Source organism: Pongo abelii, chromosome 10, assembly GCF_028885655.2.
Source record: "Pongo abelii isolate AG06213 chromosome 10, NHGRI_mPonAbe1-v2.0_pri, whole genome shotgun sequence".
NCBI lineage: Eukaryota > Metazoa > Chordata > Mammalia > Primates > Hominidae > Pongo > Pongo abelii.
In genome coordinates, this window is record NC_071995.2 from 121,448,277 (window position 1) to 121,474,437 (window position 26,161).

Consider the following 26,161-nt stretch of genomic DNA (forward strand, 5'->3'; position numbering starts at 1 on the left):
TAGACTGTGCTATTCACTTGCATGCATCATAAACCTGAGGGCTGGTCCTTGTCCATGCGTGCATCTTTTGTAGCTCATATTTGATGCCGTGCTCAAGATCATGTATGCGGCAGTGGTTCCTTGGAGTGCAGCTGTGGAGCAACTGGTGAAACAGCACCTAGAAATGGACCATCCCAAGTAAGATGACTGTCTATGAAACAAGGTTTTTGTGCTCTGGAGAAACATTGTGTTTTGAGTTGACGTTCATTTATGTTTCTATATTGTTTGCTGTGTCCCATAGTACTTCATAAAAAAGACAATCCATGTTAATATGGGTAAATTTGCTTTCAGAGTCAAGTTATTACAGGAAAGTTACAAACTAATGGAGATGAAAAAACTTTTACGAGGCTATGGAATAAGAGAGGTAAATCTCTTAAACAAGGAAATAATGGTAAGTACACTCTTTGAAGAGTCTTTTTTCTCTTTCATTTCTAGGGCAATATGGGAAACTTAATGAGGATTTTATATTCTAGGAAGCTAATAGAGCTAGGTTTTCCCACTACATTTCTGTTGTTAGATATGATGTTAATAAGGTGTTCAGTTATTTATGAGAGTATTCATTCTTTTTGACACGGAGTTTTGCTCTTGTTGCCCAGGCTGGAGTACAATGGCGTGATCTCAGCTCACCGCAATCTTGGCTCACCGCAACCTCCGCCTTCTGGGTTCAAGCAATTTTCCTGCCTCAGCCTCGTGAGTAGCTGGGATTACAGGCATGCACTACCACGCCTGGCTAATTTTTTTTTGTATTTTTAGTAGAGATGGGGTTTCTCCATGTTGGTCAGGCTGGTTGGTCTTGAGCTCCCGACCTCAGGTGATCTGCCTGCCTCAGCCTCCCATAGTGTTGGGATTACAGGCACGAGCTACCGCTCCTGGCCTTTTTATGAGAGTATTAAAGACACCAAATAGGCCAGGTGCGGTGGCTCACACCCGTAATCCCAGCACTTTGGGAGGCCAAGGTGGGTGGATCACAAGGTCAAGAGATCAAGACCATCCTGGCCAACATGGTGAAACCTTGTCTCTACTAAAAATGCAAAAAAATTAGCAGGGTGTGGTGGCATGTGCCTGTAGTCCCAGCTACTTGGGAGGCTGAGGGAGGAGAATCACTTGAACCTGGGAGGCGGAGGTTGCAGCAAGCCGAGATTGCGCCACTGCACTCTAGCCTGGCGACAGAGGGAGACTCTGTCTCAAAAAAAAACAAAAACACCAAATAGTAAATTAAGAAGCTGTAGAAGAAAGAAGACAGGACTGTGTAATGATCAGAATATAAATCATGTTTTAATCTTTCATACAATTTAGTTTTTTGCTGCATTATTTAAATTTTTTGGCCACTTTGCTCTTATGAGCAAATGATTTCTTGGTTTTCTGCGAGTTTTATAACAAAGAAATGTTCATATTGTCTTTTGCAGAGGGTGGTTAGATACATTCTCAAACAAGATGTCCCATCTTCTTTAGAAGATGCTTTAAAGGTAGCCCAAGCGTTTATGTTATCTGATGATGAGATCTACAGTCTAAGAATTATTGACCTGATTGATAGAGAACAGGTTTGTAAGTTTTATGTTGTCATTTCGTATGGCTTCTTTGTTTCTGTGTTGTTGTTTTTTGTTTTTTTTTTTTTGAGACAGGGTCTCGCTCCATTGCCCAGGCTGGAGGGCAGTGGCTGTGTTTCACCATGTTGGTCACGCTGGTCTCAAACTCAACCTGAAGTAATCCACCTGCCTTAGCCTCCCAAAGTGCTGAGATTACTGGTGTGAGCTACCGTGCTTGGCCTATCGTGTTTTTAAATGTCATTATTTTTATATGATTCTATAATCATAGCAATGCCTAGGAATTAAATCTTCAGTATCTAGGATCGTATTTTAAATTTATTTTATTGTTTGCTGTCATCAAAAATGGATTTTTAGCATCAAGATGGATAGCTGATGCATGCAGGGCTTAAAACGTGGATGACAGGTTGATGGGTACAGCAAACCACCATGGCACATGTAACAAGCCTGCACTTTCTGCACATGTATCCTGAAACTTAAAATAAAATAAAAATGGATTTTCAGATTATTAAAACATTGAACCATAATCTATTTTTCCAAATGATGTATTTTCATCTTTAAATAGAAAAGAAAGAGGTAAGGTCACACTGTCCTTTGCAAATACCAGCTGTTTTTTCTTCCTTTCAAACCCTGTTTATAGGGTGAAGACTGTCTCCTTCTGTTGAAGTCTTTGCCTCCTGCTGAAGCTGAGAAAACTGCAGAAAGAGTCATCATATGGGCACGACTGGCGTTACAAGAAGAGCCAGATCATTCTAAAGAGGTGACATTTTCACTAAGTAAAATATAAGTAAATCCAATTTGTATGGCTATTAATCAATAGGATAGAAAAGATGGGCTTACACATATGAAGATCTGCCCTTCTCACTGCTTGGGTGGCCTAGTGAAAAAATTCCTGGGTAAATTTACTGCTAGGAGAAAAAAAACAACTGTGGCTGCCTTGGAGCGGCTGCTTGAGCCCACAGAGAATGACCTGGGAGCTGCGGGTTAGCGGGTGTCTTGGAGCAGCTGTTGTACACGAAAGGTTTCTATAATGCCTTGCAATATAAACAATGTTTTGTATCATACAGGACATAATTATTACTGTTAAATAGTAATGTCAGCTACAGAACCAATATAAATCTATATAATTTTATAACATTGAAACTTAGAAATGGTTTTAAGAGAGTTTACTTTTTTGCAGATGAGGAATACTTGATTTTTCCAGGATAGCTGGATTCTTACTGATTTTTAATTTTTTCTCTTTTTTTTTAAATATTATATATAGGAGATGAGGTCTTGGTATGTTGCCCAGGCTGGTCTTGAACTCCTGAATTTAAGTCCTCTTCTAGCCTTAGCCTCCCATGTAGCTGGGATTACAGGCATGCACCACCATGCTCAATAGTTGGGTTTTTTTTTTCTTTTCTTTTCTTTTTTGAGACAGAGTCTTGCTCTGTTGCTCAGGCTGGAGCGCAGTGGCGCGATCTTGACTCACTGCAACCTCTGCCTCCCAGGTTGAAGTGATTCTCCTGCCTCACCTGGGAGTAGCTGGGATTACAGGCGCCCGCCACCACACCTGGCTAATTTATGTATTTTTACTAGAGACGGGTTTTACCCTGTTGGCCAGGCTGGTCTCAAACTCCTGAGGCCAATTGATCTGCCTGCCTCGGCCTTCCAAAGTGCTAGGGTTATAGGTGTGAGCCACCACACCTGGCCAATAGTTGGGTTTTTAAAATCCTAAGGATAGATACCTCCCAACTTCTCTCAGTCCATTTCAGTAATGTTTTTTCCTGTTGGAAAATGAAGTAGTAGTTGTTTTTTTTAACACCTAATATTTACTCTGCAATAAGCATTAGGTTAAATAGCTACTTCTTGTTCATAACAAAGGTGTAAAGTAGTTCCTATTGTTGTCTCCTTGTATATTAAGTTCAAAAACCAAAATATTAAAGTAAATGACTTTTTTCCAAGGTTGTTAGAAAGGGGCAGAACCTCAGCTCAAACTGTCTAATACCACAGTCTGTATTCTGAAGTACCAGTTTGAATTGCTCCCGTTATGAAAATATTTGAATTTTTTTATCGGCGGGGCACTTACTAAACATTTTACATACATCATGTCTTTTAATTAAAGCACTCCTTTTTTTCCTTCTCTTAAAAAAATTTTTTTAAATAATCACTGGAAGGTAGTGATTATTTATTAGACTTCTGTTCTCTAGGCCATTTTTTAGACTTCTGTTCTTTTTAACTTTTCCAAATGTTTTTTCAAATAGTAAATAACTCCAAAAGAGAATAAGGATCTGTTAATCATAATGTAGTTGAAAGGTTATTTGGGAGAGTTGCATATTCTTTGATATTTCTAAATCATATATCCAGGAGTTCATACTGGAGTTTTTCAGGTCTACGCTGTATAACGCTCATTAACGATCCATTTCTCAGCCTCCCAACTCCTCCATGATTGTTTTTTCTGCTTCTGTGGTTTTTGTGTATTTGTATATGTACTACTGAAGTGGTCAGAAAAGGAAGTCGATTTTATTTCGCTTTATTTATTTATTTTTAGGGCAAGGCCTGGAGAATGTCTGTAGCGAAGACATCCGTGGACATTCTTAAGATACTATGTGACATTCAGAAAGGTAGCTTTTACTTCTGTTTTCTCATCTCAGTTTTGTTCCAAAGCTCACCCTCTTCAGAAAGAGGCATCGATGACAACTCTCACCATACCCACAGTTTTTCTGGTTCTGATTGTCTTTATTGATCTTACCCATTTTGCTTCATGAAAAGTCTTCCTTTATTCCTTTATCCCTTTATCAGCAATTCAAGAACAGACGCATGCAAAATCAACCTATCATTTGTTTATATGCTCACTTACTATTTAGTGCTAGACTAGATTTCCGTAGTGTCTCGCACTCATTGCTCATTTTTCTCATTTATCAGTTGCTCATGATGGTGGGGAGAAGCCATTTGAACTGGAAGTTAAATAAAACAGTGAAGAAAGTAACTTTCCAGGGAAAAAAAAGAAGCTACAATTTACTTCAGAAAAGTAACTTTTTTGTAACACGTAAACTTCTGTTTTCTACCTCCTGAAAGAATAATTAGATTTTTTTCAAATTAGATCTCTTTTTGTACTTAGTTACTATATATTATCATCTGAGAAGAACTACTGAAGACTTGAGAGAACCAAAGCTAATTAAAATTTCTTCTTTTTAAAATTCTGATAATATGAGAATTTGCATGTCTGCTATAACTTTTAAAAATTTAATTACAGACAATCTACAGAAGAAGGACGAATGTGAAGAAATGTTGAAACTATTTAAAGAGGTTGCTAGCTTACAGGTAAACATATTGAGCCATGTTAAACATTATTACTTGACCAATCAGTGCATTTGTCCCTCCTTAAAGTTTTCTGTATGGCTGGGCGCAGTGGCTTACGCCTGTAATCCCAGCACTTTGGGAGGCTGAGGTGGGTGGACCACAATGTCAGGAGATCGAGATCATCCTGGCTAACACGGTGAAACCGTGTCTCTACTAAATCTACAAAAAATTAGCCAGGCGTGGTGGCACTCACCTGTAGTCCCAGCTACTTGGGAGGCTGAGGCAGGAGAATCGCTTGAACCCGGGAGGCAGAGGTTGTAGTGAGCTGAGATCGCGCCACTGGACTCCAGCCTGGGTGACAGATCAAGACTCCATCTCAAAAAAAAAAGTTTACTGCACTAGCCTTTAGGGACTGGAGATATTGGTTTTCCTTCTCTCTCTCTCTATCTCTCTCTCTCTTTCTCTCTCTCTCAACAGCTATATTAAGATGTAATTTACATACCATATAATTCATCCACTTAAAATATACAATTCAGTGATTTTTTTGATATGTTATATTATTAATTATTATTTTTTTTTTTTGAGATGGAGTTTTGCGCTTGTTCCCCAGGCTGGAGTGCAATGGCGTGATCTCGGCTCACTGCAACCTCCACCTCCCAGGTTCAAGCGATTCTCTTGCCTCAGCCTTCCCAAGTAGCTGGGATTATAGGCATGCGCCACCAAGCCCGGCTAATTTTGTATTTTAAGTAGAGATGGGTTTTCTCCGTGTGGGTCAGGCTGTTCTCGAACTCCTGACCTCAGGTGATCCGCCCACCTCAGCCTCCCAAAGTGCTGAGATCACAGGTGTGAGCCACCGTGCCCGGCCTTTTTTTTTTTTGAGACAAAGTCTCACTCTGTTGCCCAGGCTGGAGGGCTGTGGCATGATCTCAGCTTACTGCAGATTCTGCCTCCCAGGTTCAAGAGATTCTCCTGTCTCAGCCTCTTGAGTAGCTGAGACTCCAGGCGTGTGCCACCACACCTAGCTAGTTTTTATATTTTTAATAGAGACGGGGTTTTGCCATGTTTGCCAGTCTGGTCTCGAACTCTTGGCCTCAAGCGATCTGCCCGCCTCAGCCTCCCAAAGTACTGGGATTATAGGTGTGAGCCACCGTGCCTGGACGCATTATTAATTTTGTTAAAATACTTATAACAAAATTTTCCATGTTAACAGTTATTTAGTTTGTAATTCAGTGGTGTTAATTACATTCACAGTGTTGTGCAGCCATCACCTCTATCTACTTTTTCATCACCCTGAGCAGAAACTCTGTAGCCATGAAACAATAACTCCCCTTTCCTCTCTTCCCGCAGCCCCTGGTTATCTCTACTTTCTGTCGCTGTAAATTTGCTTATTCTAGCTATTTCATACAAGTGGAATCATACAATTAAGCGTGTAAAGGAGTCTTTTGACCCAAAAATTTGAGACCAGCTGTAAGTAGCTTTCTCTGTGAAAAGCATCTGGAGACCGGGCGCAGTGGCTCATGCCTGTAATCCCAACGCTTTGGGAGAATGAGGCTAGAGGATCACTTGAGCTCAGAAGTTTGAGACTAGCCTAGGCAACATAGTGAGACCTCATCTCTACTAAGAATAACAAAAATTAGCTGGGCGTGGTGATGCATGCCTGTAGTCCCAGCTACTTTGGAGGCTGAAGGGAGAAGATGGTATGAGACTAGGAGGTGGAGGCTGCAGGAGCTGTGTTTGTACCACTGCACTCCAGCCTGGGCAACAGAGTGAAACCCTGCCTTAAAATAAATGAATGAATGGATGGATTTAGACAACTGGGAATTACCTGGCTGAGGTGGGGAGGGGAGGAGGGCAAAGGTCGAAAAACTACCCATCAGGTACTATGCTGGGTGATGGGATCAGTTGTACCTCAAGCCTCAGCATCACACAATATACCCAGGTGACAAGCCCAGACATGTACCCCTGAATCTAAAATAAAAGTTGAAATTATGAGAGAAGAAACTAATAAAAATGATTATTTTAAACAATAGATTAAACAGACTTGGGACTTTGTCTTGCTTACCTTTGCTACAGGAGAACTTTGAGGTCTTTCTTTCATTTGAAGATTATAGCAATAGTTCCCTGGTAGCAGATCTCCGTGAGCAGCACATTAAAGCTCATGAAGTTGCGCGGGTGAAACACAAACCCGGGAGCACCCCAGAGCCCATAGCTGCTGAGATGAGGAGCCCAAGCATGGAATCAAAGCTGCACAGACAGGCGCTGGCCCTGCAGATGTCCAAACAAGAGCTGGAGGCACAGCTGACCTTGAGAGCCTTAAAAGATGGGAACATCAAAACGGCACTGAAAAAATGCAGGTGACATTCCGGATCCCTGAATTGCATAGCTTCTCTGAAAGTAAATTGCGGCTGGGCGCGGTGGCTCATACCTGTAATCCCAGCACTTTAGGAGGCCGAGGCAGGCGGATCACAAGGTCAGGAGATCAGGACCATCCTGGCTAACATGGTGAAACCCTGTCTCTACTAAAAATACAAAAAATTAGCCAGGCGTAGTGGCACGTGCCTATAGTACCAGCTACTAGGGAGGCTGAGGCAGGATCGTGGCAGATTGCAATGAGCCGAGATCGCACCACTGCAGTCCAGCCTGAGCTACAGAGCAAGACTCTGTCTCAAAAAAAGAAAGAAAGAAACAATTGCCTGATTTCTTTCTTCAGTCATAAGGGTAGGGCCAGTGACACTCTTTTTTCACAGAAGCGATTCTTGATTTCTCACGTTCAGAGCGTATTTTAGGCCTCAATGTCAGAAAGTAGTAGCATAAAAGGCAAGTAAGCAATACTGCAGAGTTAGGTAACATAACCGTTAAATTTAGGTTACTGTGCACTTCAGCATTTAATGGTATCCTTAGTCATTTGAAAAACAGGCTGGGGCCAGGTGTTTTTCACCTGTAATCCCAGCACTTTGGGAGGCTGAGGCGGGCAGATCACTTGAGGTCAGGAGTTCAAGACCAGCCTGGCCAACACAGTGAAACCCTGTCTCTACTAAAAATACAACTGTTAGTCGGGTGTGGTGGTGGGCACCGCTAATCCCACCTACTTGGGAGGCTGAGGCAGGAGAATTGCTTGAACCTGGGAGGTGGAGGTTGCAGTGAGCTGAGATCGTGCCATTGCACTCCAGCCTGGGCGACAGTGAGACTCGTCTCAGAAAAAGAAAAACAGGCTGGGCACAGTGACTCACACCTGTAATCCCAGCAATTTGGGAGGCCAAGGCAGGAGGATTACTTCAGCCCAGGAGTTTGAGACCAGCCTGGGCAACATAGTGAGAGCTCATCTCTACAAAAAAAATTTAAAAATTAGCCAAGTGTGGTGGCACACACCTGTAGTCTCAGCTACTTGGGAGGCTGAAGTGGGAAGATTGCTTGACCCTGGAGGTTGAGGCTGCAGTGAGCCATGATTGTGCCACTGCACTCCTGCCTAGGTGGTAGGGCTAGAGCCTGTCTCAAAAAAAACAAAAGAAAAACTACACTATATACCATGAGAACATTTAAAAGACATTTAATGTGTTGATGGTGGTGGTGATATATTAATCCAAGAAAGGCCATGCATTTACTTTCAGTGTGAATATTCTAACTACCAATACTTTCTTTCTTCCAAAGAGACTTGTTTAAGTATCACTGCAATGCTGACACTGGGAAATTGCTATTTCTGACATGTCAGAAGCTTTGTCAGATGTTGGCTGATAATGTCCCAGTGACAGTGCCTGTGGGACTGAATCTTCCTTCCATGATACACAATCTAGCAAGCCAAGCTGCCACCATTTGCAGTCCAGGTGACAATATTTATAATATACGTAGTTTTATATTCTCTGTTTCGTGTCATACTTGTCTCCCAAATGCTGTCTCTTTATAATTGGACATCACGGTAATCAGACTAGAGATAGTATCTGCATTTCACAAAGGGATGCTTATAATTGATTCTCTTTGAGGATTATTGTTTGAAAGTATTTCAAAATACTAACAATGTCATTTCTGACTGTTGACATTACTCACTTTTGTAGGATTATGAAATTCCTTGCCTCCCATAACTGATCTTATTTTCAAGCCAAGCTTGAGAAAAAGTTTAACTTTTTAGGGTAGTCAAAGCTATATGGAACCTTTCTATCTGCATTGTGGCCTTCCTTAGAATTTTAAATGGTAATTATAAAAAGGTTGTTTTCATTATCCTAAAGACATGAAATATGAGTTTAATGATTTTTCTCCATTTTGTTTCAGATTTTTTACTAGATGCTTTAGAACTATGTAAACATACTTTAATGGCTGTAGAGCTTTCCAGACAATGCCAAATGGATGACTGTGGTATCCTCATGAAAGTAAGTTACTTTTGAGTTTTTTCCCTTAAATCCCGGGCAACCCCTTATGCACCTTTTTTTTTTTTTTTTTTTTTTTCCAGACAGGGTTTTGCTCTGTCACCCAGGCTGGAGTGCAGTGGCATGATCAAGGCTTACTGCAGTCTTGAACTGGGCTTAAGCAGTCCTCCCACCTCAGCCTTCTGAGTAGCTGGGACTACAAGTGTGTGCCACCACATCTGACTAATTTAAAAAAATTTTTTTTTGCAGAGACAGGGTCTCACCATCTTGCCTAGGCTGGTCTTTAATTCCTGGGCTCAAGTGATTCCCCCACCTCAGCCTCTCAAAGTGCTCGGATTACAGGCATGAGCCACTGCACCTGGGCCGTTTTTTAATCATTTGCAAATTTTATGAAAATACTGAATCCACCTCTTATATTTTCTTACCCTAGACTGGAAAACAACATAAGGGCATGAGGCCACTTCTCTGTTCCAGTCACTTTATTGGCTTTAATTTGCACTATGTTTCAAAACACTGGGCCTCCAGCAAGGCCTCCCTCGACATTGTCCTTCTGTTAGAGTTTAACTTAAAATGAAATTTCTATAAGCCATAGACCAGAAGAAACAATGTGTTGTGCAGTGTACTGACTTATCTCTTTTTTGTATGATTTGGCACCTAGGCTTCTTTTGGGACACATAAAGATCCATATGAAGAGTGGTCTTATAGTGACTTCTTCAGTGAAGATGGAATTGTGCTTGAGTCACAGATGGTGCTTCCGGTGATTTATGAACTGATTTCATTTCTTGTGCCTCTAGCTGGTAAATCTTATTCGTATCATTATTTTCTATGTATTTCTGTCTTATGTAAATTTCAACTGTAGAGGTTTGGAGCTAGAACTACACACAGTAATGTGGGCGAACCTTATAAGCATAATGTGGAGCTAAAGAAGCAGATATAAAAGAATAAATACTGTGTGATTTCATTTATGTAAAGTACAAACACAGGCTAGGACTAAGCTGGTGCTGTTTGAAGTCAGGGCGTTGGTTACCCTTGAGGGTGGGAAAGGGAAAGGAGGGAGCTGGGGAGCTGGCAATGTTTTGTTTCTTTTTTGTTTGTTTTGTTTTGTTTTTGAGACGGAGTCCTGCTCTGTCACTCAGGCTGGAGTGCAGTGGCATGATCTCAGCTCACTGCAATCTCTGCCTCCTGGGTTCAAGCAATTATCGTGTCTCAGCCTCCCAGGTAGCTGGAATTACAGGTTCATGCCACTACGCCCGGCTAATTTTGTATTTTTAGTAGAGATGGGGTTTCACCATGTTGGCCAGGCTGGTCTCAAACTCCTGACCTCAAGTGATCTGCCCACCTCAGCCTTCCAAAGTGCTGGGATTACAGGCGTGAGCCACCGCGCCCGGCTGATGTTCTGTTTCTTGATCTGGATGCTGCTTCTTCAGTCTGTGGACGTTTATCAGGTTATACACCTACCTGTGCATTTTCCTGTGTATATTTATTTATTTTTAAAGCATCAGTTTGCTTTAGAACTTTTTTTATAATAGTGAAATATTTACACATCTGTGAGTGTATGTGCTGTGTGAGGGTTATTTTCTTTAGTGTTATTTATTTATTTATTAGTTGTATAAATTCAAGGGGTCCGAGTGCTATTTTGTTTCATGGATATATTGCATAGAGATGAAGTCTGGGCTCTTAGTGTGGCCAACTATTTAGTGTTGTTTAACGTTTTATTATCTTTTGTAGAAAGCAAGAGATATCCCTTGGAGTCTACCAGTTTGCCATACTGCTCCCTTAATGAAGGTATTTGGCATAACAAATATATAGCATTCTATTAAGATTTATTTATTCATTTATTTTATTTATTTATTTTTTTGAGACAGATTCTTGCTCTGTTGCCCAGGCTGGAGTGCAGTGGCATGATCGGAGCTCACTGCAACCTCTCCACCTCCTGAGTTCAAGCAGTTCTCCTGCCTCAGCCTCCCAAGTAGCTGGGATTACAGGTGTGTGCCACCACACCCAGCTAGTTCTTTTGTATTTTTAGTAGAAACAGGGTTTCACCATGTTGGCCAGCCTGGTCTTGAACTCCTGACCTCAGGTGATCCACCCGCCTCAGCCTCCCAAAGTGCTGGGATTACAGGCGTGAGCCACCATGTCCGGCCTTAAGATTTCTTAATAGAAAGAAATGGTGGTGTGCTCCTGTAGTCCTGGTTACTTGGGAGGCTGAGGTGGGAGGGTCTCTTGAGCCCAGGAGGTCAGGGCTGCAATGAGCTATGATGGCACTACTGTACTCCAGCCTGGGCAACAGAAGACCCTATCTCTAAAAAAACAAAAAATCGTAGTTCTAGAAATTTCTTGAAATTCTAAATATGAATGTGATTTAATATCCTTAATGTAATTGTTTAGTTATTATTTTTACATTGTTATTTATTTAAAAGTTCAGTAGATTATGTGATTCGGCTTATAGTGTTAACTTCTATGAATTTGTTTATAAATTTTTGTCTTTCAAATGGAGAAATGGTTTTTCTTCAGCTAAAAATTTAAACATCTCAATTAAAATAGGCAAGTTACAATCAAAGTATCTCTCATTAACTAGTGGACTTAGTTATTTTCTGGTTTAAGTCAAGCCTCATGTTAACTTCTCATTAACTAACTTTGAGAACAAACTCCATGACTGTTATCTGTATTGAAGAAGCAGGCTGTCCCTGAAAACAGTTTTCAATAATACGATCTTTCTTTGTTTAAAAAATCTAAATATTAAAATCCTTTATCACTCTGCAGGAGATGGCCTTGTTTTACCTGTTATAAATTCCATCTCTGCCCTGCTTCAGAATCTTCAGGAATCTAGCCAGTGGGAGCTGGCCCTAAGATTTGTGGTTGGTTCATTTGGTACCTGTCTTCAGCACTCTGTGTCAAACTTCATGAATGCCAGTTTGAGTGAAAAGGTATAGCTTCAAGAACAGATACTTTGACTTGGGGTGAATATAGATGTAAAAGCGCCAACAGAGGAATTTGGAGTCCACATTTTCCTATTGTCTTTGTAGCAAGGAAATTGGTAATTCGTCAGATTTAAGAACATTTGTTGAGCATCTCTAAGAGACTGGTGTGGGAATAAGGTGCCTGCACACATTTTCATACTCATTCTTTGCAACAGCCCTGAGAGTTTCCAGTTTACAAATGTGGAAACTCAGCTCAGATTCAGGGAGGTGGAATAAGTTACCCAAGGTTTTATATTGTAGTGGTAAGTCATCACACTCTAAGCTCAGTGCAGTGTCCACTATACCACATTTGGTCAAAATATCTGCTGTTTGTTTTGTTATCACCTAAATGGCCAAATTATTATAATTATTTCTGAGAGTATCATTGAGCATCATTGAAGAGATTCTAGAAGACAAACTGTTGATAACTCGCTTATGAGGCTGGGCCTCAGAGGGAGTTGTCTTCATTTCTACTACTCTGTTGATATGTATTAAATGCTGACTCTTTTTTAATGAACTGTATTGAGGTATAACTTTCAAAATTAAAATGCATATTTTAAGTGTATCAACCAATGTATTCACCTTGTCACCAACACCACAGTGAAGACTTAGGGTATTTTTAATGCTTCCTTTTTGCTCCCTCCCAGTCAGTCCCCGACCCCTTTCTAGCAGTATAGGTTAAATTCTGATACTTTTTGGATATAATGATGAATTTTCACCAAAGTTCCTTAATATTTGAAAAAATTTTCAGAATGATATATAGAACTAGACCTAAGTATTTTTTTCTTCTTTTCTAAAAGTTATTTGGAGAGACTGCATTAGTTAAATCAAGGCATGTTGTTATGGAATTGAAAGAAAAAGCTGTTATATTTATCAGGGAAAATGCTACAACACTACTGCACAAAGTAAGTATTTGTTCTTGGTAAAAATTCTGGTTTTTTTTTTTTTTGCCTTTTACCTCAGTTAACTGCATATGACTCAATAGTTTATGATTCAGTACAGTAGTATTTTACTATTCAAAAAGTTCAAGAAACTGTCTTATAGCTAATCAATTGTATTTTTTATTATGGTAATTGACATGCTATAGAGCTTTTATGAAGTAGTAGTCAATCTTGTCCACTGTCGTATCCTGATTTTGGTTACTTACATTTATTTATTTTTTAGAGACGAGGTTTTTCTCTGTCACCCAGGCTGGAGTGCAGTAGTATGATCATAGTTTGCTGCAGCCTTGAACTTCTGGGCTCAAGTGATCCTCCTGCCTCAGCCTCCCAAGTCCCTGAGATTATAGGCATGAGCAACTGTGCCCCACTCTGTAGTTATTTATTTTACAGATTAAAGCATTCCAATGATCTTTTACTTATTTCTATTGCAGAAATCCTAATTTTCCATTACCCTTTATTTTTTAAAAGATTCTAATATTTTAAATATTAGATTTTTTATTAGATTTTTTAAATATTAGAAATATTTAATGTTTCATCAACTATATTTGATGAAAATATAGTTGCATCAGGCATTTAATTTTCATTTGTCAGATTACTTCTTTAAAAAATTTTGTTTTTTTTTTTTTGGAGACAGGGTCTCACTCTGTCACCTAGGCTATAGTGCAGAGGCACCATCATAGCTTACTGCAGCCTTGAACTCGTGGGCTCAAGCAACCCTCCTGCTACTCAGCCTCCTGAGTATCTGGGGCTGCTGGTGCGCCACCATGCCTGGCTAATTTTTAAAAATTTTTTTGTAGATACAGGTCTTACTGTGTTGCCCAGGCTGGTCTAGGACTCTTGGCCTCAAGCAATCCTTCCACCTTGGCCTCCTGAAATGCTGAAAGTACAGGCATGATATTGTGCCCGGGCCCCAAATTATTATTATTATTTTTTTTTTTTGAGACGGAGGCTCGCACTCTCGTCCAGGTTGGAGTGCAGTGGCGCGATTTCGGCTCACTGCAAGCTCCGCCTCCCGGGTTCACGCCATTCTCCTGCCTCAGCCTCCTGAGTAGGTGGGACTACAGGTGCCCACCACCATGCCTGGCTAATTTTTGGTATTTTTAGTAGAGACCGGGTTTCACCGTGTTAGCCAGGATGGTCTCGGTCTCCTGACCCTCATGATCCACCCTCCTCGGCCTCCCAAGGTGCTGGGATGATAGGCATGAGCCACCACACCTGGCCTAAAATTTTTTATTTGGAGATAATTTCAAAGTTTCAGGAAAATTTTAAGAATAGTACAAAGATCTTTGGTATACCCCTTACTGTTTTATCATTTTCTGGCATGCTCTCTCTTTCTCTATTTTTCTATTTATATATAAAATCATTTCATATTTTGTATATATTTTTTGTATTTGGGATTTAGTTACATACATTATGGCTCTTTACCCCTAAATATTTCAGTGCCCTGTAGAACTTGTAGTTGCTTTCCTTACTCTTCGGATAGTGATAAAGGACATTAAACCTAAGCAAATACATTAGAACTATGTTACTATAAACTTTCATGAAACACTTGTTCTTCCTTAGTGTCTGTAATTCAATTTAGTGGTAAATAAACCTTGAGACACTGAATTCTGTTTTTTTTTCTTTAAAAAGTTTTCTTAAATTATAAATTAAAACTATTCCTCTTTATTTGTATTTCTGCCCTTTGTGAACAAAGTTAATTCTGTTTTGATTGTGAAGAATTTGCTGCTTTTGCTGCTTTCTTCCCGTAGGTATTTAATTGTCGCTTGGTAGATCTTGACCTGGCGTTGGGTTACTGCACTCTCTTACCTCAAAAAGATGTGTTTGAAAATCTCTGGAAGCTCATAGATAAAGCATGGCAGAATTACGACAAAATCTTGGTATGTCCTAAGGAAGCACACCTTCAATTCTTGAAGTATTCAAGATTTGGGGGGGAGAAATGAAGTTGGTTTTACCACCTGATCTTAAAGATTTAGTAGAAGAAATGTTGAGCTAACTCGTGATTTCTACCAACTTCTGCTTGACTGTCTACTGTTGCCTGTATATGCTAGTTATGAGCATTGTTCAACCCAAATAATTACAGTTTTTTAATTTCTTAAAATCTGTGTATACCCTTAGAACCCCAAATCTTATTTTGGTGTAGTTGAAACCCTAGACCCATGAACCCATGAATCAGTTTGTTTTTGTAGGATAAGTTTAACAGAAAATTTCTCTTGGATATTGTGTTAAAATTTGCCTTTTATGGGGATTTTCTTGCAAGATAACTAAAATTTGGCCTTTTATTATAAAGGAAAGCCAGGCTAAATGTATAGCATTATACGAAAAGCTGAATTACCTAAATACTACATAAGAAGTAACGACTGTGTACAAAATAATATGTAACATTCTACATGGTTATCACAAAGAAAGTTATGATTTTTATTGTTGCGTTTCATCTAAAAGGTGTTATAAGAATACATTCTACTTATGATTGAACTTTAATTCTATTTTAATTTTTTAGGCAATATCTCTGGTGGGCTCTGAGCTGGCAAGTCTCTATCGGGAAATAGAAATGGGGCTTAAGTTCCGTGAACTCAGTACTGATGCCCAGTGGGGCATTCGTCTTGGTAAACTTGGTGTGAGTATTCTTTGTACTGCTATCATCGATTCTGATAATTACCCGGTTGGAAAATTTAAAACAAAGATTTTGTTGTCCTTTACTTTTCGGAAGAGAGTATATGTGTACTGACTCATACATTTTATTAAGTACACACATAGGTGCTTTCAAAGAAATAAGGAACTTTTTGCCTCATTTCCTTTTTTCTGTATTTTTAAGGAAATTAAAAGGGGCCTGACATTTTCAGCTGCTTAACTTTCTCATTTATAGGTATATATCTAGTATCAATTGACATTTATGCTATTTCAGGCGTAGCCTTTAGCCTCATACTTTTGTTTTCTGCTGCTGTTATTTAAAGATAATATTAAAATGTATATACAGCTATACCATGCTTCAAGAACTCCTAGCAGAGGGAACGTAAATGGCCTTTATTTTTCTTTCTTTTCTTCTTTTTTTTTTTTTGAGACAGAGTCTTGCTCTTTTGCCAGGCTGGAGTGCAGTGGCACGATCTCGGCTCACTGCAACATCCGCCTCCCGGGTTCAGGCAATTCCCCTGCTTCAGCCTCCTAAGTAGCTGGGACTACAGGCGTGCACCACCACACCCGGCTAATTTTTTGTGTTTTAGTAGAGACAGGGTTTCACCGTATTGGCCAGGATGGTCTCCCATCTCTTGACCTCGTGATCCGCCCACTTTGGCCTCCCAAAGTGCTGGGATTACACACGTGAGCTACCGCGCCCAGCCTTGACCTTTATTTTTGACATTGTAAAAGAACAGACAAGCAGGCAGGGCGCGATCTTGTCTTTGACAGAATCTCACTGTCACCCGGGCTGGAGTACAGTGGCATTATCACGGCTCACTGCAGCCTTGACCTCTAGGGCCTAAGTGATCCTCCCAACTTAGCCTCCTGAGTAGCTGGGACTACAGGCATGCACCACCGTGCCCAGCTAATTGTTTTGTATTTTTTTGTAGAGACAGGGTTTCCATGTTGGCCAAAATGGTCTCAAACCCCTGACTTTAAGTGATCCACCCGCCTCAGCCTCCCAAAGTGCTGGGATTATAGGCATGAGCCAAAACCCTGTTTTCTTTACCAACACTATAAGACATTTTATTTGCAAACAGTTGACTTATCAGGAAGGTAACCAGTACAGAAATGCTATATGTTTTGAAGCTTAATTCTTCTGCAGTAATGGAACTGGTGTTCTGTTGACATTAACAATCAAACTTTTCAGATGAAGAGGCAATGGTTAGGATGACTAAGAGGAGTTTTGGACCCATGTACACCTCAAATCTCAGAATGATGGCTGGGTTGGGTAGTGTGAAGTTGGAGGAGCTATAGACAAATGTTTCTTTTTAAAAAAGGGTACTAAAAAGGCAAGTCATCATGTTGCCCTTACTCTGATACATTTCAGTGTAGAGGGTTTTTTCGGTTTGTTTTTTTCTTTTTATTTCTAGATTTCTTTTCAACCAGTTTTCAGGCAGCATTTTCTCACCAAGAAAGAGCTCATTAAAGCTCTTGTGGAGAATATAGATATGGACACAAGCCTCATTTTGGAATATTGCAGGTAATTCTTTAAACATTAACGGTATTTTTGCTGTTAACAAACTGGTAATTCTTATTGCAAGAACACAGTAATAACGATGATTATTTTATGAGGTCCATGGACCGCTGATACTTTCTTTTGCTCATTCCCAAACTGAGTAAATATGAAATCAGATTAGAGTTTCTTATGATATCGCCATTTAAATTCACCATTTAGTGTTTCCCAAACTTGTCTCCTGATAAGCATTGCCTAGGGCACTTGATTTCAAATGCAGATTTCTGGGCCTCTCTGGCAGTTCTGACTCAGTGGGTCTGGACCGAGGCCTAGAAATCGCTGGTCTCTAATAGGAGCTCAGGTGATTCCTATGATCAGAAAAGTTGGAGAATATTCTTCTGAGTAATAAACTTCTAAATCCGGTTAACTAGGGAGCAAAGTAATCTTAAAAATTAATGAAAAGTATGATTTAGGGAGAATTTCTAATTTCCTATTAAAATATTTATAAAAGAATTTTTGTTTTTATTTTATTTATTTATTTATTTGAGACGGAGTCTCCCTCTGTCACCCAGGCTGGAGTGCAGTGGCGCAATCTCAGCTCACCACAACCTCCACCTTCAAGCGATTCTCTGGCCTCAGCCTCCCAAGTAGCTGGGATTACAGGCATGCACCACCACACCTGGCTAATTTTTATATTTTTAATAGAGATGGGGTTTCACCATGTTGGCCAGGCTGGTCCCGAACTCCTGACCTCAAGTGATTCACCCGCCTCGGCCTCCCAAAGTACTGGGATTACAGGCGTGAGCCACTGCGTCTGAACAAGAATTTTTAGAACTAAGATAAAATGTGTTATTTATAGATTCAGCTGACTTTGATGAGTAGGGATACATGATTTGTAATTTATATCTCATGTTTCTATCTAGTAAACACAAGGACTCATTTTCTGGCTTCAGAATGCTTTCAGATATGTCACCTCATTTAATTTTTACAGTTCTTATTGCATATGTTGCCAGTCGATATATGAGAAAACAAACCCATAGTATGTGACCTGCTCAAGGTCAAATTATTAATGACTGCTTCTAAAATATTATGGGTGCTATAACCCCCATCTGATTTGTAACAGATTAATGGAATCTGAGTTATTGAGAATGAAACTGCTTGGTACATTTCCTGCACCGGGCAGGCATCTAGTTCTTTGTCTCTGTGGATAGTGGGGAAAGACCGTGGCTGTCACCATCCAGTACCTGTAAGTCAAGGACTATAGGCTGCCCATAGCTTGAAGGAGCACTGACTTAAAGAGTAGTTTGAAATAACAAAACTATGTCACTCTTCAGTTTAGAGTGTTATAAATCCAGAATAGGGTACGCACACTCTTATCTTTTTTATTAATTTGAACATTTTGAACTTCTGCTAGATTCTTCTGTGATGTTTTATGGTACAGGACACTTTTTTGAACTTTAAATAGCTATAATGTGAAGTTCATTTCATAATTATTCTACTTATGTGGCATTGATGATTTGTATTCATGTGATAGTGACACTTCTGCCTCAGGCAGTCTACCTGAATAAATTTAGATAACCTTTAGAATATCAGAGAGTGACTTGAGAATGGTGGTACTTAAGCCTTTTATTGATATTTTAGTTACGCTGTATAGCAAATTAAACTATCACTGTCTTATTAATAGGGTCTAAAAAGGTATTTCAGTTGTCATTTTGTCTATAGTAACCAGATTTTTTTTTTTTTTTGAGACGGAGTCTCGCTCTGTCGCCCACGCTGAAGTGCAGTGGCGCCATCTTGTCTCACTGCAACCCCACCTCCTGGGTTCAAGTGATTCTCCTGCCTCAGCCTCTTGAGTAGCTGGGATTACAGGCGCATGCCACCACGCCCGGCTAATTTTTTGTATTTTAGTAGAGACGGGGTTTCACCATGTTGCCCAGGCTGGTCTTGAACTCCTGAGCTTAGGCAATCCACCCGTCTCGACCTCCCAAAGTGCTAGGATTACAGGCATGAGCCACCATGCCTGGCCTAATTTTTGTATTTTTGGTAGAGATGGGGTTTCACCATATTGGTCAGGCTGGTCTCCAACTCCTGACCTCAAGTGATCCACCTGCCTCAGCCTCCCAAGGTGCTGGGATTACAGGCGTGAATCACTGTGCCCAGCCTGATTTTTTTAATCTTTAAAAAAAAACAAAACAGCTTTTTGGCCAGGTATGGTGGCTAACGCCTATAATCCTAACACTTTGAGGGGCCAAGGCAGGAGGATCGCTTGAGGCCAGGAGTTGGAGACCAGCCTTGGTGACATAGTGAGAGCCCCATCTCTACAAAAATAAAAAAATTCACTGAGTGTTGTGGCGCATGCTTGTAGTTCCAGCTACTTGAGAGGTTGAGGTGGGAGGATTACTTGAGCCCAGGAGGTTGAGACTGCAGTGAGCCTTGATCATGCCGCTGCACTTTAGCGTGGGGAACAGAATGAGACCCTGTCTCAAAAAACAAAAAAAAAATCCAACTTTTTGTTTTGTTGATCCTTGGTATTGTTTTTGTTTCAATTTCATTTATTTCTGCTCTGATCTTTATTACTTCTTTTCTTTTACTAATTTCGTTTGGTTTGCTCTTCCTTTTCTACTTCTTTAAGATGTATTGTTAGGTTGTTTGTGAATTTTTTCTAGTTTTTTGATGTGTAGGCACTTATAGGTATAAACTGTTTTCAGCTTTTAATTATTACAAAGAGTTGCTGCAGAAGACATCCTTACTAACGTGTATATTTTTCTTCTTAGGTGAAATTTGTAAATGTTGCATTGTTATACTAAAGAGCATAAATATTTTCAATTTTATTACAGATTTCTCTCCAGTATTCTAACAGTTTACACACCCACCAGGAATAATACCTGATTTTTTTTTTTTTTGAGATGGAGTCTTGCTCTGTTGCCCAAACTGGAGTGCAGTGGCGTGATCTTGGCTCACCACAACCTCCACCTCCCGGGTTCAAGCAATTCTCCTGCCTCAGCTTCCTGAGTAGCTGGGATTACAGCCATGCGCCACCATGCCTGGCTAATTTTTGTATTTTTAGTAGAGATGGGGTTTCACTATGTTGGCCAGGCTGGTCTCAAACTCCTGACCTCATGATCTGTTCACCTTGGCCTCCCAAAGTGCTGGGATTACAGGTGTGAGCCACTGCGCCCGGCCTAATATCTGGTTTTTAAGAGGCAATAATTAGCTTTGATGACAGGAGTTTGTCTGATTTTGAGACTGGACAATGACAAGGTTAAATTTCAACAATGGAAGCATGTACCCAAGTGTTTTGTCAGATACTTTGCATGGAAATGCCTGCAGTTAGGGAGACTGTGTGTATTGAATGCTTCTTTTAGCACATTTCAGTTGGACTGCGATGCAGTTCTTCAGCTCTTCATTGAAACGCTGCTCCACAACACGAATGCCAGCCAAGGCCAGGGAGATGCAAGCATGGACTCTGCAAAGCGGCGGCATCCCAAACTCCTGGCCAAAGCCCTTGAGATGGTTCCTTTATTGACGAGCACAAAAGATTTGGTCATCAGTCTTAGTGGAATACTACATAAGGTAGACACACAGTGAAATGAATCGGGTCATCTCAGTCATCCCTCCCACCCTTAATAATTAGATACATTAGTAACAAATTGGATGTATTAAGTCTATATTTTTATCAACTTTTAATTTGAAATATTCTCTCGATTTCTATATTTTTAACACAGTTAAATACAATTTTCCTGTTTTTCAAAATAGAAATAGCTTTTCTTCCCCAGATTTTTGAAAACCTTACACATTCTTTGAATTTATATGAGCTAGAGAGAAATGTATAAATCAAAACAAGCAATTTCCCTATAACCCCACTCCCTAGAGATGAAAATGTTAATAGTGTGGTGTAGTAACTATCTTAAACTAAATATACTCTTCTGTGACCCTCTTTTTTCACTTAACATATTGTCATTATATGTCATTACATACACATCTATCTCAAAAGAAACAATTTCTTTTTCACGGTCCTGCCAGAAATGTCTTTTTTCTTTTTCTTTCTTTTTTTTTTTTTTTTTTTTTTTTTTTTGAGACAAGGTCTTGCTCTGTTGCCCAGGCTGGAGTGCAGTGGTATGAATGTGACTCACTACAGCCTCTATGTCCTGGGCTCAAGTGATACTCCAGCCTCAGCCTCCCGAGTAGCTGGGGTTACAGGTGTGCACCGTCATGCCTGGCTCGTTTTTGTATTTTTAGTAGAGATGGAATTTCACCATGTTGTCCAGGCTGGTTTCAAACTCCTGGCCTCAAGTGATCCTCCCAACTTGGCCTCCCAAAGTGCTAGGAAGACAGAGGTGAGCCACCAGGCCCAGTGAACCGTCATTTTTGACACATGCACAACTATTATTCCATTATACGGATAAAACATGCCGTATTTAACCAGGCTTTTATGGATAGACATTTAATTTTTTTTTTTTTTTTTTGAGATAGGGTCTCACTGTCACCCAGGCTGGAGTGCAGTGGTGTGAACATGGCTCATGGCAGCCTTGACCTCCTGGGCTCAAGTGATGCTTCTACCTCAGCCTCCCAGATAGCTGGAACTGTAGGTGCATGCCGCCATACCCCAGTAATTTTTTTCATTTTTAAAATTTTTTAAATTTAAAAAAAAATTTTTGTGTGAAGATGAATCTCACTATGTTGTCTGGGTATGGCTGGGTAAATTTTATTATAAATCGTTATAATTAATATCTTCATACATGTTTTTATGCTTTTGTCTGATTTGTTTTTTATTTTTTTTTAAGAGAAGGAGGTCTCACTATATTGCCCAGGTTGGCCTCTAACTCCTGGGCTCAAGTGATCGTCCTGCTTCAGCCTCCTGAGTAGCTGGAACTACAGGGACTACACTTGGCTTCTGCTGAGTATTTGTTTAGGAGATCTTCTGATCTTCTGAGAATTGGAATGTTTGGTCAGGGGGTAGTTTAATGGAGAAATGAAGGTGAATGGCAGGGAAATAAATTTTTTTTTTTTTTCTGAGATGGAGTTTTGCTCTTGTTGTCCAGGCTGGAGTCTAATGGCGCAGGTCTCGGCTCGCTGCAACCTCTGCCTCCCGGGTTCTCCTGCCTCAACCTCCCAAGTAGCTGGGATTACAGGCATGCGCCACCACGTCCAGCTAATTTTTTGTATTTAGTAGCGATAGGGTTTCATCATGTTGGTCAGGCTGGTCATGAACTCCTGACCTCAGGTGATCCACCTGCCTCAGCCTCCCAAAGTGCCGGAATTACAGGCGTGAGCCACTGTGCCCAGACTGGAAATAAAATTTTAAGCCTGAAATAAATATTTCAGTTTTATATTTTGCTTGTAATTCAGCCAAAAATTACATAGATTGCTCAAATTTTCTAGGTACAATATTTCATCCTCCCACTTTGTTCAGTGTTGTTTTTCACGCGACTTTTGTTGGCATTTAAAAAATAGGCCAGCCTGGGGAACATAGTAAGAATTTGTCACTACAAAAAAATTTTTTTAATTAGCTAGGCCTAGTGGTACGTGCCTATAGTCCCAGCTATTTGGGAAGCTGAAGAGGGGAGGATTGCTTGAGCCCAGGAGGTCAAGGCTGCAGTGAGTTGTGATTGCACCACTGCACTCCAGCCTGGGTGACAGAGCGAGACTCTGTCTCAAAAATAAAAAGGAAAAAAGTAATGGTGTGTGGGTAGAAAGAAAGAACAAAGAGAAGACTTCCTTTTTTTTTTTTTTTTTTTTTGTTGTTGTTGTTGTTGTTTTTGTTGTTTTGAGATGAAATCTCACCCCGTTGTCCAGGCTGGAGTGTAATGGCACAGTCTCAGCTCACTGCAACCTCCGCCTCCTGGGTTCAAGCGATTCTCCTACCTCTGCCTCTTGAGTAGTTGGTACTACAGGCACGCACCACCACGCCGGCTAATTTTTGTATTTTTAGTAGAGACAGGATTTCGCCATGTTGGCCCGGCTGGTCTCAAATGCCTGACCTCAGTGATCTGCCTGCCTTAGCCTCCCAAAGTGTTGGGATTACAGGCGTGAGCCACTGTACCCAGCCTGACTTCCTTTCTTTTTGTGTTAATATGTATATATGCCACACAATTAATTCTTGCACTATAGTATATAGTTAGAGCTAAAACAGAATCCTTTGAGAAACTTGCTTGGAGGCCCACAGTTTTACTCATATCATTTCTAAGAAAAGGATCAGTTTCTTTCTGTTCTAATTTTCCCATCGTAAATGAAAGAAATGGAACTTTAATTTCAAAATCTTATAAAATTTTGACCATACCCCTACCCTTTCTATGCTTTTAGTATCTTAAGAGCTTCCTTCTTTTTTTTTTGAGACATACTCTGATTCTTTTGTTCAGCCTGGAGAGCAGTGGCGTGATCTCAGCTCACTGCAACCTCCACCTCTCAGGTTCAAGCGATTCTCCTGCCTCAGCCTCCCAAGTAGCTGGGACTACAGGTGCATGCCACCACACCCAGCTAATTTTTGTATTTTTGGTAGAGATGGGGTTTCACCCTGTTGGCCAGGCTGGTCTTGAACTCTTGACCCCAGGTGATCCACCCACCTTGGCCTCCCAAAGTGCTGGGATTACAGGCAAGAGCATCCTTCTTTATTAAAACAATACTGCCTTGTGCAGCTTTTAAAAACAGCCTTTGAGACCTTTTTTTAGCATGTATGTTTATCCTCACAGGTAATTTTAGAGGTGAGAAAATTGTAGCTCTTTATATTTATTTATTTATTTATTTATTTATTTATTTATTTATTTTTGAGATGGAGTCTCGCTCTGTTGCCCAGGCTGGAGTGCAGTGGCGCGATCTCAGCTCACCGCAAGCTCCGCCTCCCGGGTTCATACCATTCTCCTGCCTCAGCCTCCCAAGTAGCTGGGACTACAGGCGCCCGCCACCACTCCCACCTAATTTTTTTTTGTATTTTTAGTAGAGACGGGGTTTCACCGTGTTTGCCAGGATGGTCTCGATCTCCGGATCTTGTGATCCACCCGCCTTGGCCTCCCAAAGTGCTAGGATTACAGGCGTGAGCCACTGCACCCGGCCGATTGTAGCTTATTTTTAAGGGAGTAATTAATTTAACAATCTAGTGCAGTGAGATTCTTATATTTGTAATCTGTACTGATGATTGTAATTGAATAAAATTTCAACATGGCAAAGTCTTATCAAGTTTTGATATATTTTTGTTTTTATGCAGTTGGATCCTTATGACTATGAAATGATTGAAGTTGTCCTGAAAGTTATAGAACGAGCTGATGAAAAGATAACCAATATTAATATTAATCAGGTATAACAAATATATCAAAGATGTAAAAATCATCTTTCTGCTTTTATTTGGATCATAAATCATATCATTATCCAGGGCCTTTCCAAATTATCCATTGAATTCCCTTTAAACTCTGTGGTTTATTTTAGGTTTTTAAAAATCTTTACAAATCTTTAAAAAAGGAAAAAGATTTTCATGACATTCCTGTTTTATCACTTATTTTCATCCTTTTTTTGCTGTTTTGAGGTGATTTAACTAACCTCTCCTGCTGTCGAAGAGTATGAAGTCACTACAGAACTAATAGTGAAGAATTAAGGCAACATTTGCCATGTAGGAAGTGAAAAAGGCCATGGGACTAAGAGTTAGGTCAGCTCTGTGTGTTAGTGGGTAGGTCCAAGACCTACTCAATTGTGTCTCAGTCATTCTTCATTGTTTCTGAATTTTGGTCATAGTGGCTTTTATACTTTTTAATTTGATTTTAGAAATTAATATTTTAGAAATATTTTATTTATTTTTTTTCTTTTTTTTGAGACAGAGTCTCACTGTCGCCCAGGCTGGAGTGCAGTGGCGTGATCTCAGCTCACTGCAAGCTCCGCCTCCCGGGTTCACGCCGTTCTCCTGCCTCAGCCTCCCGAGTAGCTGGGACTACAGGTGCCCGCCACCACGCCCGGCTAATTTTTTGTATATTTAGTAGAGACGGGGTTTCACCATAACACGTTAGCCAGGATGGTCTCGATCTCCTGACCTCGTGATTCGCCCGCCTTGGCCTCCCAAAGTGCTGGGATTACAGGTGTGAGCCACCGTGCCCGGCCAAAATATTTTAATATTATGTTAATAAGACTTATTATATAAGAAAATATATCAATTCAAAAGATTATACAAAGTTCCCTAATACAAAATATAAACATAAGAAAGATAAGAGCGTAGAGAATTAATTTAGATCTGTAGCCTCTATATTTAAAATGAAATCAAGTATTTTGAATTATATCTCAAATTATTTGAAGAGCAGATAACAAACTGTCAAGCTCTCATTTACAAAACATCCTACCAGCAACAGGGCACCAGTGGTTTCTCCTCATAGGATTCCTTTAATCATTGTATATAAATTATAGTTCAGATGAATAATGTTAAAGGGAATACTAGAAAAGGTTTTGATCCTCTTTCTGAAAACGAGATGGTCTCAGGAATGAAAACTTTTGATGGTATACTGTTAGATGATTTGATGACAGTTTAGGATTGGGTTACTCTTACTGGACAAAAGTTTTTTATTTTAATATAGGCATTGAGTATTCTGAAACATTTGAAGTCATACAGAAGAATTTCTCCTCCCGTGGATCTAGAATATCAGTATATGTTGGAACATGTCATAACTTTGCCATCAGCTGCCCAAACTAGACTGCCTTTTCACCTAATATTCTTTGGCACAGCACAGAACTTCTGGAAAATTCTCTGTATGTGTTCATTAACTTTTTATGAATTTTACTGGATAGCCAATTTTTTTTTCTTAAGCAAATCATACTTTCCTTGTTTCCTTTCTAGCTACAGAACTCAGTGAAGAATCTTTCCCAACATTGCTCTTAATTTCGAAATTAATGAAGGTAATGGGTTAAAACATTGTAAGACATTTCTGTATCC

The 26,161-nt window shown here is 40.0% G+C and overlaps 1 protein-coding gene across 2 annotated transcripts in view; it reads left to right on the forward strand.

Moving 5' to 3' along the window:
* The window catches only part of KNTC1 (kinetochore associated 1), a 98,666-nt gene that overhangs the window by 48,168 nt on the left and 24,337 nt on the right, over positions 1–26,161 (forward strand). For both annotated transcript variants that reach the window (XM_024257275.3, XM_063711953.1), the window contains exons 28-47: positions 74–177; positions 331–430; positions 1,446–1,580; positions 2,224–2,343; positions 4,114–4,186; positions 4,819–4,886; positions 6,939–7,219; positions 8,514–8,686; positions 9,129–9,226; positions 9,882–10,020; positions 10,952–11,008; positions 11,987–12,150; positions 12,984–13,088; positions 14,876–15,004; positions 15,625–15,741; positions 17,174–17,283; positions 20,622–20,829; positions 24,458–24,547; positions 25,806–25,977; positions 26,066–26,124. In XM_024257275.3, coding sequence (XP_024113043.2) covers positions 74–177; positions 331–430; positions 1,446–1,580; positions 2,224–2,343; positions 4,114–4,186; positions 4,819–4,886; positions 6,939–7,219; positions 8,514–8,686; positions 9,129–9,226; positions 9,882–10,020; positions 10,952–11,008; positions 11,987–12,150; positions 12,984–13,088; positions 14,876–15,004; positions 15,625–15,741; positions 17,174–17,283; positions 20,622–20,829; positions 24,458–24,547; positions 25,806–25,977; positions 26,066–26,124 — 2,502 coding nt within the window. The remainder of the gene's footprint in view (positions 1–73; positions 178–330; positions 431–1,445; positions 1,581–2,223; positions 2,344–4,113; positions 4,187–4,818; positions 4,887–6,938; positions 7,220–8,513; positions 8,687–9,128; positions 9,227–9,881; positions 10,021–10,951; positions 11,009–11,986; positions 12,151–12,983; positions 13,089–14,875; positions 15,005–15,624; positions 15,742–17,173; positions 17,284–20,621; positions 20,830–24,457; positions 24,548–25,805; positions 25,978–26,065; positions 26,125–26,161) is intronic.